At 39.7% G+C, this 13949-nt stretch overlaps 1 protein-coding gene across 5 annotated transcripts in view; it reads left to right on the top strand.

Annotated features, from left to right (window-relative positions):
- Positions 1-13949, top strand: part of MOB1B (MOB kinase activator 1B) — a 71520-nt gene that overhangs the window by 37821 nt on the left and 19750 nt on the right. For all 5 annotated transcript variants that reach the window (XM_055297403.2, XM_063610398.1, XM_063610396.1 and 2 more), the window contains one exon: positions 3505-3671. In XM_055297403.2, the coding sequence (XP_055153378.1) occupies positions 3505-3671 (167 nt within the window). The remainder of the gene's footprint in view (positions 1-3504; positions 3672-13949) is intronic.

Raw genomic sequence — 13949 nt, 5'->3', positions numbered from 1 at the left:
AATATACTTAACACTTTGTCTGAAGATTTGCACCACATCAGTCATAGGAGACCTCTTTTCCTAATTAATCACACATAAATTAGTAAAATGCCTTTTTTGTAAAATATGTTTGTGAAGTATGTGTCTTTTTTTTTTTTTTTGGTGTCTTGCTTTGTCACCCAGGCTGGAGTGCAATGGCGTGATCTCGGCTCACTGCAACCTCCCCTCCTGGGTTCAAGCGATTCTCCTGCCTCAGCCTCCAGAGTAGCTGGGATTATAGGTGTGCACCATTACGCTCGGCTAATTTTTGTATTTTTAGTAGAGACGGGGTTTCGCCATGTTGGCCAGATTGTTCTTGAACTCTCAACCTCAGGTGATCCACCCGCCTCAGCCTCCCAAAGTTCTGGGATTACAGATGGGAGCCACCGCGCCCAGTGAAGTATGTGTCTTATGCGAAATTTTGATAAAGGGTTAGAAAGAGGAAACTGAAGTAAGTTTCAAGCGTGGTAGGCATATGTCTATTTATATTATTACCATTTATATTTATATAAATAAATTTTTAAATTTCATTTTATTTTTATTTTTTGGAGGCAGAGCCTCACTGTGTTGCCTAGGCTAGTCTCAAACTCCTGCCCTCTGGCAATGCTCCTGCCTCAGCTTTCTCAGTAGTTGGGACTACAGGCACGTACTGCCATACCTAACATTTATATTTTTATAATTATATTTTAGAGATGCTGGGAGCAAATTTGGTGTTTAATTACATTGTCTCATTAAACTGAAGAATTTCTGCATTCTAGTGTGGGTCTAGAGCTTGACTATATCTAATATTTGACCTTTGGATTTACACTTTTGCACTGGAAAGTCACTGAGTTGTTCTAAGCGGAGATGTATCATAATCTAATGAGTATTTTTATTTTTAAATTTTTTTCTTTTAGCTTCTGATTCTCTGGTTGAAAAAAAAATTTAAATATATTTTTTAGAGAGGGAGCCCTACCGTGTTGCCCAGATTGGTCTTGAACTCCTAGGTTCAGGCGATCCTCCCACCTCAGCCTCCCAAAGTGCTGGGATTACAGGGAAGAGCCACTGTGTTGGGTCGATTTTTTATTTTTATTTTTCTAGACAGGGTTTTGCTCTATCACCCAGGCTGGGAAGCAGTGGCGTGATCTCAGTTCACTGTAGCCTTGACTCCTGGGCTCAAGTGATCTTCCCATCTCAGCCTCCTGAGTATCTGGGGTTACAAGCATGCACTACCACATTTGGTTAATTTTTGTATTTTTTGGAGAGACAGTTTCACCATGTTGCCCAGATTGGCCTGGGCTCAAGCAGTCTGCCCGCCTCAGCCTCCCAAAGTGCTGGGATTATAGGTGTGGCCACTTTTTAAAGTGATCCTTTTGCTGCTGAGTAGAGATAGGAGAGGGTGTGTGTTATGAGGAACATCAGTTTAATTCTAATTAAACACCTATGGAGAGAGCTACATTTAAATGAGAATGCCAGTACTTTAGAATGAAAAATACCTGTTATTTGAATTGTATATTCAGGTTGACTGGTAGATTCTTATTTTATTTCAAGATCCTCAATACTTTTTGACAGCTCCTCAGATGATTATAATAATGCAGCCAGGGGTTGAGAACTACTGGTTTATCTTTGGGAAAGAGGGAGGGATTGGGGTTGGGGGTGTAAACTTGAGAGGAGGTAGGGTGAAAAGCTTTGGAGAGTTTGGAAAGTGTAACCATTGTTTATGTGTTTTTTTTTTTTTTGGGGGATTCCACTTCCGTATTCATATGTTCAAATGCCTAGATGTTTTTGATGATGCGAATTTAATAACATTAAAGTTTTCCCACTTCTCGAGCTGAGATCGTGCCACTGCACTCCAGCCTGGGTGACAGAGCGAGACTCTGTCTCAAAAAAAAAAAAAAAAAAGAAAAAAAAAGTTCCCACTTCTCCAGCTCTTTTTTTCTAGTCTGTTCCTTTTCATAAGAAGTGAAGGAGAATAATGGACAGGAGTGACCCCTAATTTGATAAAAATTTGCTAGTATTAACAGAAGATTTAAAAATCACTCTCTCTCTTTTTTTTTTTTAAAAAGAGACGGGCCTCATTCTGTTGCCCAGGCTGCAGTAGAGTGGCATGATCATTGCTCACTGCAGTCTTGAACTCCTTGGGCTTAAGCTATCCTTTGGCTTCAGCCTCCCTAATCCCTAGCTGGGACTACAGGCTGCACCATCACACCTGGCTTAATTTTTAAACATTTTTTTAGAGATGGGGGAGTCTCAATGCGTTGCCCAGGCTGGTCTCGAACTCCTGGCCTGATGCAATCCTCCTGCCTCTGGCCTCCCAAGTAGCTGGGATTACCAGTGTGAGCCAACACACTCAGCTCCCCGCCTCCTTTTTTTTTTTTTTTTTTTTTTTTCAGAGATGGGGGTCTTGCTATGTTGCCCAAGTGGGAGTGCTGTGTCTATTCACAGGTGTGATCATAGTGCACTATAACCTCAAGGGATCCTCCCACCTCAGCCTCTTGAGTAGCTGGAACTAGAGGTGCCCAGCTCTCTTAAAAACTATTAATACCACCTTGAAGCCTAGTTTCAGTTGATCCATTAAAAAATATTTATGTGTATATATACACATACACATACGCTGTGTGTGTTTGTGTCTGTGTCTCTGTGTGTGCTTAAGCATTCAGAAATTTGAGCAAACCAGCCATACTAATGTCTAGTTACTTAACTGCTTAACCAGAATTCTGGACTAAAATTGATTACTGATACTTCCTATAATTGGGTAGAAAAACATGTAGCGTTGCTTTTCTTTCTTTTTTTTTTGAGACAGAATCTCACTCTGCCACCCAGGCTAGAGTGCAGTGGCACAATCTTGGGTCACCACAACCTCTGCCTCTGGAGTTCAAGCGATTCTCCTGCCTCAGCCTCCTGAGTAGCTGGGATTACAAGGACCCGCCACCATGCCTGGCTAATTTTTTTGCATTTTTAGTAGAGATGGGGTTTCGCCATGTTGACCAGGCTGGTCTCCAACTCCTGACCTTGGGTGATCTGCCTGACTCTGCCTCCCAAAGTGCTGGGATTACAGGTGTGAGCTACTGTGCCTGGCTGAACATGTAGCTTTTTTTTCTTGTTCCAGGATTTTTATGTTTTATTGATATCAAATTGTATCTTTATATTTCTTTTAAGAAGGAAACAAATTTATTTTATTAGGATGAGAGAATAGGAGTGAAAGGAATAAAATAACTAAAACTTATCATGGAAGTACTTTTTTGTTTTTTAGATTACAATTTATAATCCTGAGTCATTAATTTATTGAGAAGAAGTGTTAGTTACAGCTTAAAAATTTTTCTTTTTGTGAGTTAACTAGACACAGCAGAGAAAGTTTGTAGGAGTTTCAGATGGAGAGCACAGTAGTTACAGCAATTCTGTTGCTGGGATTTAAGCCAATACAGTTTAGGTCTAATGCTTGGTGAATGACTCTATTGAATGTCAGGCCTTAAATATTAAACCCTTTTTTTTCTTTTCTATTCATAGTGGTAGTCGCTCTTCTAAAACTTTTAAACCAAAGAAGAACATTCCAGAGGGTTCTCACCAGTATGAGCTCTTAAAACATGCAGAAGCCACACTTGGCAGTGGCAACCTTCGGATGGCTGTCATGCTTCCTGAGGGGGAAGATCTAAATGAATGGGTTGCAGTTAACAGTAAGTAGCCTTTTTATTTCTCAATAGACTATGAATTAGGGTAATAGCCTCATTGTTGGTGACTGTTGGTGCTATCCATTCTAGGATTTAGTTAGCAAGCTAATATCATAAAAGAGTGATATCTCAATCTAACTTTAACCTTCATGTTACTTTATTTACTTTCTTCTTATTATTTTTTGAGACAGGGTCTCACTCAGTCACCCAGGCTGGAAGGCTGGAGTACAGTGGCGCAGTTATGGCTCACTGTAGCCTTGACCTCCTGGGCTCAAGCAATCCTCCCACCCTCAGCCTCTAACGTAGCTAGGACTGTAGGCACATACCACCATGCCTGGCTCATTTACAAACATGTTTTAGTAGAGGTGGGGCTCTCACTATGTTGTCCAGGATGGTCTTGAACTCCTGATCTCAAGTGATCCTTCTATCTCAGCCTTTCACGGTGCTAGGATTACAGGCACTAGTCACCACATCTAGTCCTTGTTATTTTATTTCTGAATATGAAATTTTATGAAATCTTGTTTCCTATTTTAATACAAAGCATAGATTTACTATCTTCATTATAATAATAATTTTTCATTTGTCAAACATTGTATAGACACACCACTCTCCTTTCTACATGGATGATTTTATTTTATCTTTATAACCTTATGATGTAGGTATGATTATTATTTTGGTTTAATAGATTAAGTTGAGACAATTAGTAACTTGCCTGGGTCATATAGCTATTAAATGGCAGAACCTGGGATCAAATATACAGCTATAGAATTTCAGAGTCTATAGAGTCAACCACTATGCTAAATTGCCTTTCTCAGTGGCATACTCAGTTACTTGTCTAATTGTGCTTTTTTTATTTTTATTTTTATTTTGAGATCGACTCTTGCTCTGTCGCCCAGGCTGGAGTGCAGTGACATGATCTTGGCTCACTCCAACCTCTGCCTCCTGGGTTCAAGCGATTCTTCTGCCTCAGCCTCCTGAGTAGCTGGGATTATAGGCACGCATCACCATGTCCGGCTAATTTTTGTATTTTTAGTAGAGATGGGGTTTCACCATGTTGGTCAAGCTAGTCTCGAACTCCTGACCTCGTGATCCACCGGCTTCAGCTTCCCAAAGGGCTGGGATTACAGGTGTGAGCTACCACGCCCGGCCAGTTGTGCTTATTTTTTAAAAAAAGACATCAAGTAGTCATCTTATGAAATTAGTAAAATATATTTATGAGATGTTCTTAACTCCTACAGAGAATAACGTATGAATAGTAATTATATTCTTGGGAATTAAGCCAGAGAAAATTGAGGAACAAAAGGTTCAGGGTTTTTCAACATTAGTGAAAAAAAAAATAATAATAGAATTTTATAATTGAAGGAAATTTATTTGAATTTAGTAAAAATAAAATGAGGCTGGGCGCGGTGGCTCACGCTTGTAATCCCAGCACTTTGGGAGGCCGAGGCGGGCGGATCATGAGGTCAGGAGATCAAGACCACGGTGAAACCCCGTCTCTACTAAAAATACAAAAAAAATTAGCCGGGCGTGGTGGCGGGCGCCTGTAGTCCCAGCTACTCAGAGAGGCTGAAGCAGGAGAATGGCGTGAACCCCGGGAGGCGGAGCTTGCAGTGAGCCGAGATTGCGCCACTGCACTCCAGCCTGGGCGACAGAGTGAGACTCTGTCTCAAAAAAAAAAAAATTTCATTGAAAGCATACACAAAATGTCTAGGCTTTCAGGAAATGCAAAACAGTATTTTTCTTATATTTGATGGCCTCTTATAATTTGAACTATGTCATGGGATTTATAAATTGAGCTGCCCCCATCTAACACCTTTTAGGAACCGGGATTTTATTATGATGTCTTAAAACTTACCATGACAGCATTTACGCAAGAGCCATGTTATTATTATGTGATTATCCTCCTGGACCAAGAGAGTCTAGTTATTTGAAATAAAGTGATTTATTTGCTTTATTGATGAGGCCTGCCGTATTTTTAAGATGGTTCTGTGTCATCTCCAAGACAGTATTCAGAATGAATCTCCAATATATGTGTACATTCTTTTTGTACCAATTTGTGCCTTTTTGTAAAATTTGAGAGTTCATTTGCTCATGTTTAAAATGTAAGGATGGCTGTATAGAGCTTCTATATTACAGTAGAGTCTGACTTTTACATATAAAAGCAAATAATCATTTTCTGTCTGTATTCTGTCTCTTTCTCAATTGCCACAACTGAGTGTCTGTACCTCTCTTATCTGCTAGGGATACATTCCAAGATGACCAGTGGATTCCTGAAACTGGTGATAGTACTGAACCTTATATACACTGTGTTTTTTCCTATACACTACATACCTATGGTAAAGCTTAAATTCATGAAGCTTAATTTAAAATTTATTAAAGATTAATTTAAAATTAAGCACAGCAAGAGATTAACAACTATTAAATAGAACGATTACAGTTATACTGTAGTAAAAGTTATGTGAATATAGTCTCTCTCTTTCAAAATAATCTTATTGTGCTTTACTTAACCCTTCTTGTAATCCTTCACTCTGATAACCAAGGTGGCTACTATAAGTGATTAATGGGCAGGTATACAGCTGGACAGAGGGATGATTCACATCCCAAGCGGACGGAGTGAGATGGTATGAGATGGTGTAAAATGTCATCACGTTACTCAGAATGGCACACAATTTTAAACTTAACATATTGTTTATTTCTGAAATTTTCCATTTAATATTTTCAGCCCATGGTTGATCACAGATAACTGAAACCATGGATAGTGAAACCACAGATAAAGGGGGACTACTGTACTACTGAAACGCCTAGAACTTTGAGAACTCTTAAAATTTCACAGTAATTCTATGATTTTACTACAACTGGACACAGATTGCTTTGGACTGAAACATTAGAACATCTGCTTAGGGCATACTCTGCTTTGAAAATACAACATTTAACTGAAGTGTTGGACTTAAAATTTTCCTTATTTATAGCAATCTTCCCAAATGACACTTGATGAAGTAGGTGAATAGGGTTGGAGTCAGGACAGATACTTCCAGTCACTGGCAGTGATTCAGTAAACATTTCAGGTTCATAAAGGAGTAAAGGGAATTATTGATAAGATCTATATCCAAATAATAGGTGAAAGTATAATTACTTAGCTAATACAGGAGAAAAATAGAATAATAAAAAATAATCCTGAAGAACATAAGGAGAGACTGGGTGCATTGGCTCACGCTATAATCCCAGCATTTTGGGAGCCGAGGTGGGGAGGATTGTTTGAGTTCAGGAGTTTGAGACTAGCCTGGGCAAAATCTATATCTACAAAAATATAAAATAAAATAAATTAGCTGGGAGTGGTGGTTCACACCTGTAGTCCTAGCTACTCCAGAGGCTGAGGTGGGAGGATGGCTCGAGCCCAGGAGTTCGAGGTTAGCCTGGGCAGCGTAGGGAGACCTCTTTTCTAAACAAATAAAATAAAAATTTATCCACCGAGGACTCTTGCATTCATCACTGTAGTTGAGATCTCTCCCCAGGCTTCACGAATTAGTCAAAACTCTACCTGATAACACTATTTTGGTGCCTAAATGTGATCTCAAAGTGAATATATTCAAAATGGAACACAGAAAAATATATTTGAAGTTATGAAAGTGACCAGTGGTCCATATAAATAGTCAGCTGATCTTGACAAAGAAAAAAAGGCAATTCAGTGGAGAAAGGATTATTTTTTCAACAAATAGTGGTGAAACACTGGGACATCCAGATGCAGAAACATAAATCTAGACACAGATTTACACCTTTCAGAAAAATTAGCATGAATTGAATAATAGACCTAAAAATACAACACAATACTATAAAACTTCTAGGAAAAAAAAATACAGGAGAAAAATCTATGCAACCTTGGATTTGGTGATGAGTTTCTACATACAAAACCAAAAGTGTGCTTTTAAAAGAAAAAATTAATAAATTAGACCTCATGAAAATTTAAGAGGCCGGGCACGGTGGCTGACGTCTGTAATCCCAGCATTTTGGGAGGCCACGGTGGGCGGATCACTTGAGCTCAGGAGTTCAAGACCATCCTGGCCAACATGATGAAACCCCATCTCTACTAAAAATACAAATAAAAAATTAGCCAGGCATGGTGGTGCATCCCTGTAGTCCCAGCTACTTGGCAGGCTGAGGCATGAGAATTGCTGGAGCCTGGGAAGTGGACGTTGCAGTGAGGCAAGATCGTGCCACTGCACTCCAGCCTGGGTGACAGAGCAAGACTCTGTCTCCAACAAAAAAAGAGAAAGAAAATTTAAAATTCTGCTCTGTGAAAGACATTGTAAAGAAAACAAAAAATGAAGCCACTGGCTAGCAGAAAATCTTTGCAGACCACATACATGGTAAAGGACCTGTATCCAAAATACACATAGCGCTCTTAAATTCAGCAATAAGGGCTATGCTAGGCAACATAGCAAGACCCTGTCACTAAGAAAAGAACAAGCTAGCCGGAGATGTACGTACATGTAGCCATAGCTACTTGGGAGGCTGAGGTGGGAGGAATACTTGAGCCCAAGAGTTAAAGGCTGCAGTGTACCATGATCCTACCACTGCGATCCAGCCTGAGTGACAGAGTGAGACCCTGTCTCTAAAAAAATGAAATAAAATAGAATTAATAAAAACGTAAGGAGAGAAAAAGCATCATACAATGAGTAGGATAAATAGCAAATAGTAGTATATTAATAGTAAGTTGAAATCCAAATATTATCAATAGTAATTGTATTAAATGTAAAGGACTAAATGGTCCAACACAAAAGTTGATTGTCCGGGCATGGTGGCTCATGCCTGTAATCTTTGCACTTTGGGAGGCCATGGTGGGAGGATCACTTGAGCCCAGGAGTTTGAGACCATCGTGGACAACATGGCAAATCTCCATCTGTACCAAAAATAAAAAAGTTAGCCAGGCATGGTGACGCACACCTGTGGTCCCAGCTACTTGAGAGGCTGAGGTGGGAAGATCGGTTGAGCCCAGAAGGTGGATGCTGCAGTGATTTGTGATTGCACCACTGCTCTCTAGCCTGGGAGACAGAGTGAGACTCCATCGCAAAAAAAAGAAAAAAACAAAACAAAAAAAACCCCACACAAACACACCAATGTGTCAAGATGATTACAAAGCAAAACAAATCTGAATGCTGCAAGACATACTTTAAATATACAGCTATAGAATGCTTGAAACTAAAGTTAAACACTAATCCAAAGAATGCCGATAGTCGTGTTATGTCAGATAAAGTAGACTTTTAAGGCAAAAAGCAATAAAAAAGGATATTTTAAAATGATAAATGGTTCAATTCCCAAATAGTATATAAAATTCTGAATGCATATGTTTCTAATAACATCTCAAAAATTTATTAATATTAGTCGACTGAACTAAAAGGAGAAGTAGACAAATCCATGGTCATAATGGGAGATTTTAACATTCCTCTTTCAGTAACAGATAGAAAACGCAGAAGAAAAAATCGGTAAGGAGTTAGAAAAATTTGAGCAACATGATTAACAGACTTGACCTAGGAGCACATGACCTAAGCACCTAAGAGTATATATATTTACATTTTCAAAAATGGAAACCAATACATTCTCTGACCATGGTGGAATCTGGCTAGAAAGCAGTAATAAACAGAAATCTGTATATGTTTGGAAAAAGTAAATCTCAGTGGAAATCAGAAAATATTTTGAACTGAAATTTGGTGATGAAAATACTATATATGGAAACTTGTGGGATGTATTATAGCTAAAACTGTGTTAGAGGAAATTTAGAGCACATAAATACATATATTAGAAAAGGAAAAATATTAAAAGTTAATGAACTAAGCATCAGTCTCCAGAGGTTGGAAAAACAACAGCAAATTAAATGCAAAGAAAGTTAAAAGAGCTGAGGCCCGGTGCGGTGGTTCATGCTTGTAATCCCAGCACTTTGGGAGGCCGAGGTGGGGGGGATCACCTGAGGTCAGAAGTTTGAGACCAGCCTGGCCAACATGGCAAAACCACATCTCTACTAAAAATACAAAAATTAGCTGGGCGTGGTGGGGCATGCCTGTATCCCAGCTACTTGGGAGCCTGAGGCAGGAGAATTGCTTGAACTCAGGAAGCGGAGGTTGTAGTGAGCTGAGATTGCACCATTGCACTCCAGCCTAGGCAACAAGAGTGAAACTCCATCTCAAAAAAAAAAAAAAAGTTAAAAGAGGTTATCAGTAAAGAACAGAAGTTAGTAAAATAGAAAAGAAACATACAATAAAGGGAATTGGGCTGGGCGTGGTGGCTCACACCTATAATCCCAGCACTTTGGGAGGCTGAGGTAGGTGGATCAGTTGAGGTCAGGAGTTCAAGACCAGCCTGGCCAACATGGTGAAACCCCGTCTCTACTAAAAATACAGAAATTAGCCTGGTGTGGTGGCAGGTGCCTGTAATCCTACCTGCTTGGGAGGCTGAAGCAGGAGAATCACTTGAACCCGGGAGGCAGAGATTGCAGTGAGCCAAGATTGCAGCACTGCACTCCAGCCTGGGTGACAGAGCAAGACTTCATCTCAAAAAAAAAAAGTGATTCTTTGAAAAGTTTAAAAATTTATAACTCCTGGTAAGATTGATCAAGAAAAAAATACTTTAATATTTTAAAAATAATATTAATTTAAAATATTAATTATTTAATAATATTAGAAAGCACAAATAACCAATATCAGGGATAAAAAAGTAAATACACACCAGATCTTACATAGCATTAAAAGTTGTAATAGAGGCCGGGTGCAGTGGCTCACGCCTGTAATCCCAGCACTTTGGGAGGCCGAGGCAGGTGGATCATGAGGTCAGGAGATCGAGACCATCCTGGCTAACACGGCAAAACCCTGTCTCCACTAAAAACACAAAAAATTCTCTGGGCGTGGTGGCGGGCACCTGTAGTCCCAGCTACTTGGGAAGCTGAGGCAGGAGAATGGCGTGAGCCCAGGAGGCAGAGCTTGCAGCGACTGCACTCCAGCCTGGGTGACAGAGCGAGACCCCGTCTCAAAAAAAAAAAAAAAAAAAAAAAAAAAAAAAAATGTTGTAAGAGAATATTGTGAACAAGTTATAAATTTATCCCAATAAATTTGGAAGTTTAATTGAAATAACCAAATTCTTATAAAAATTCAACTTATCAAAGTTAACACTAGAATAAGAAATCTGAATAATCTTATAACTTAAAAAAAAATTGTAATCTATTTAAAAACCTTGCCACAGTAGTATTTCCGTGAAACAAGGAAGAAATAACGCCAGCCTTTGGCTCTTACAAAGAATGGAAAAAATATTAGTTTTATGAGTTCTACATGAACATTAGAAGAAAGGGAACTAGGTCATCTAACTTTTGAAATGAACATAGATGTAAAAATTCTGATAAAAATATTAGTGAATTGAATCTAGTAACATTTTAAAAGTGTATATAATACATTATGACTAAGTTGAGTTTATTCCAGAAATACAAAGGTTAGTTTAACATTTGAGGGGCCTCAGGTTGTGGCTCACACCTGTAATCCCAGTGCTTTGGGAGGCCAAGGTGGAAGGATTGCTTGAGGCCAGGGGGTTCAGATCAGCCTAGGCAATATAGTGAGTCCCACTATTTTTTTTTTTTTTTTTTTTTTTTTTGAGGCGGAGTTTTGCTCTTGTTGCCCAGGCTGGAGTGCAATGGCACGATCTCGGCCATTGCCTCCCAGGTTCAAGCTGTTCTCTTGCCTCAGCCTCCCGAGTAGCTGGGATTACAGGCATGCGCCACTGTGCCCGGCTAATTTTGTATTTTTTGTAGAGATGGGGTTTCTCCATGTTGGTCAGGCTGGTCTTAAACTCCTGACCTCAGGTGATCCACCCGCGTCAGCCTCCCAAAGTGCTGGGATTACAGGCATGAGCCACCGCACCTGGCCGAGTCCCACTATTTATAAAACATTTTAAAAGTTAACCAGGTGTGGTGTTGCATGCCTATAGTCCTAATTATTCAGGGAGATTGAGGCGGGAGGATTGTTTGAACCCAGGAGTTTGAGGCTGCAGTGAGCTCTGACTGCACCCCAAGTCTGGGCAATAGAGTGAGATCCTACCTCAAAAAAAAATAAATAAGAAAAAAAATGTTAATTGGTCATTGTAATTCACTGCATTAGCCAAAATCAAGGAGAAAAAAAATATATCACAACAATACATGCAGAAAAACCATTTGTTAAAGTTCAAAATCCATAATAAAAGGGTTATCAAGTAATAGATGAGAACTTTGTTCTGATAAAGCATACCTATTAGCAGAATAGCTATAACATTATAATAGTAAACGTTGAAATTTTTTCTTAATTTAGGAAAGAGTCAAGGATATCCACCACCAATATGTTACTGGAGTCATTTTTTTTTTTTTTTTTTTTGAGACGGAGTCTCGCTCTGTCACCCAGGCTGGAGTGCAGTGGTGTGATCTCAGCTCACTGCAACCTCCGCCTCCTGGGTTCAAGCAGTTCCCCTGTCTCAGCCTCCTGAGTAGCTGGGACTACAGGCGCACGCCGCCATGTCTGGCTAATTTTTGGTATTTCAGTAGAGATAGGGTTTCACCATATTGTTCAGGCTGGTCTTGAACTCCTGACCTCAGATGGTCCACCCACCTCAGCCTCCCAAAATGCTGGGATTACAGGTGTGAGCCACCGTGCGCAGCCAGTTACTGGAGTCTTAACCAATTCAGTAAACAAGAAAAATAATAAAAAATATACTGACTGGAAAGGAAGAAAGAATTATTTTTTTCATTTATAGCCAATAAAAAATATGTTGATTGGTCTGAAAATCCCTTTTTGGAAAAGAAAATATGTTGAAAATCTAAAAGACCATAATTATTATTACTAATAGATGAATTTAATGAGGTTGTCAGCTCTTGGGTCAATATAAAATTATGAATATCTCATCACCAGGAAATAGAGGCCAAAAAAAGAAAAATGAACAACAAAAAAAAAGGAAAAAAATATTAGCATCAAAAATATCAATCTAGGAACAAATCTAATGAAACCTGGAAACTATTCCTTTATGATTAGTGCATTTTGTTCTCTTTTTTTAAAATTAAATTTTTATTTTTTTGAGGGGGTTTTGCCCTGTCATCCAGAGTGGAGTGCAGTGGCATGATACCATGGCTCACTGCAGCTTTGAACTTCCCTGGCTCATGCGATCCTCCCACCTCAGCCTCCTAGAGTGTTCCAGAGTGCTGGGATTACAGGCATGACCACCATGCCCAGCTAATTTATTTATTATTAAATTTTTTGTAGTGATGGGATTTTACTGTGTTGCCCAGGGTGGTCCCAAACTCTGGGGCTCAAGTGATCCTCCCCAGGCCTTGGTCTCCCCAAGTGCTGGGGTTACAGGCGTGAGCCATCATGCCCAGCCTATGCTCTTTTTAAGAAATTTATACATGTCAAAGGTCACAAATATATTTTTCTATGTTCTTTTAAACGTAATTGTCTTGCCTTTCACATGTAGAGGTACAGTCTACTTTGAATTGCTTTTTGGGTATGACATCAGTGAAGAGTCAAATTTTATTTGATTTCATTTTACTTTATTTATTTTTTTGAGACGGAGTTTTGCTCTTGTTGCCCAGGCTGGAGTGTGATGGCACGATCTCGGCTCACTGCAACCTCCACCTCCCGGGTTCAAGCAATTCTCCTGCCCCAGCCTCCCGAGTAGCTGGGATTACAGGCATGTGCCACCACACCTGGCTAATTTTGTGTTTTTAGTAGAGACAAGGTTTCTCCATGTTGATCATGGCTGGTCTCGAACTCCTGACCTCAGGTGATCACCTGCCTCAGTCTCCCAAAGTGCTGGGATTACAGGCGTGAGCCACCGCGCCTGGCCTCATTTTACTTTATTTTTTTTTTTGAGACAAGGTCTCGTTCTTTGGCTCAGGCTGGAGTGCAGTGGCGAGATCATAGCTCATTATAGCCTTGAACTCCTGGAGTCGAGCAATCCTCCCGTCTCAGCCTTCTGAGTGATGTGGCTTGGACTGCAGGAGGAGCACCACCATACTTGGCTAATTTTTAAAATATTTTTTTGCAGAGGTGGGGTCTTGCTGTGTTCCCCAGGCTGGTCTTGAACTCCTGGCCTCAAGCCATTCTCTTGCCCCAGCCTCCCAAAGTGCTGAGATTACAGGTGTGAGCCAATTGTGCCTGGCCAGGTTTTATTTTTTCCCCGTAGCAATAACCAGTTGATTCAGAAATATTTATGAAAAGATTGTCCTTTGCTTATTCTGCAATGATGGCTATGTCATAAATCAAATGTTTCATCTGTGTTTGCATC

The sequence above is a fragment of the Symphalangus syndactylus genome, chromosome 10 (assembly GCF_028878055.3).
Source record: "Symphalangus syndactylus isolate Jambi chromosome 10, NHGRI_mSymSyn1-v2.1_pri, whole genome shotgun sequence".
Lineage (NCBI taxonomy): Eukaryota > Metazoa > Chordata > Mammalia > Primates > Hylobatidae > Symphalangus > Symphalangus syndactylus.
This window is presented reverse-complemented; position numbering and strand designations above follow the sequence as displayed.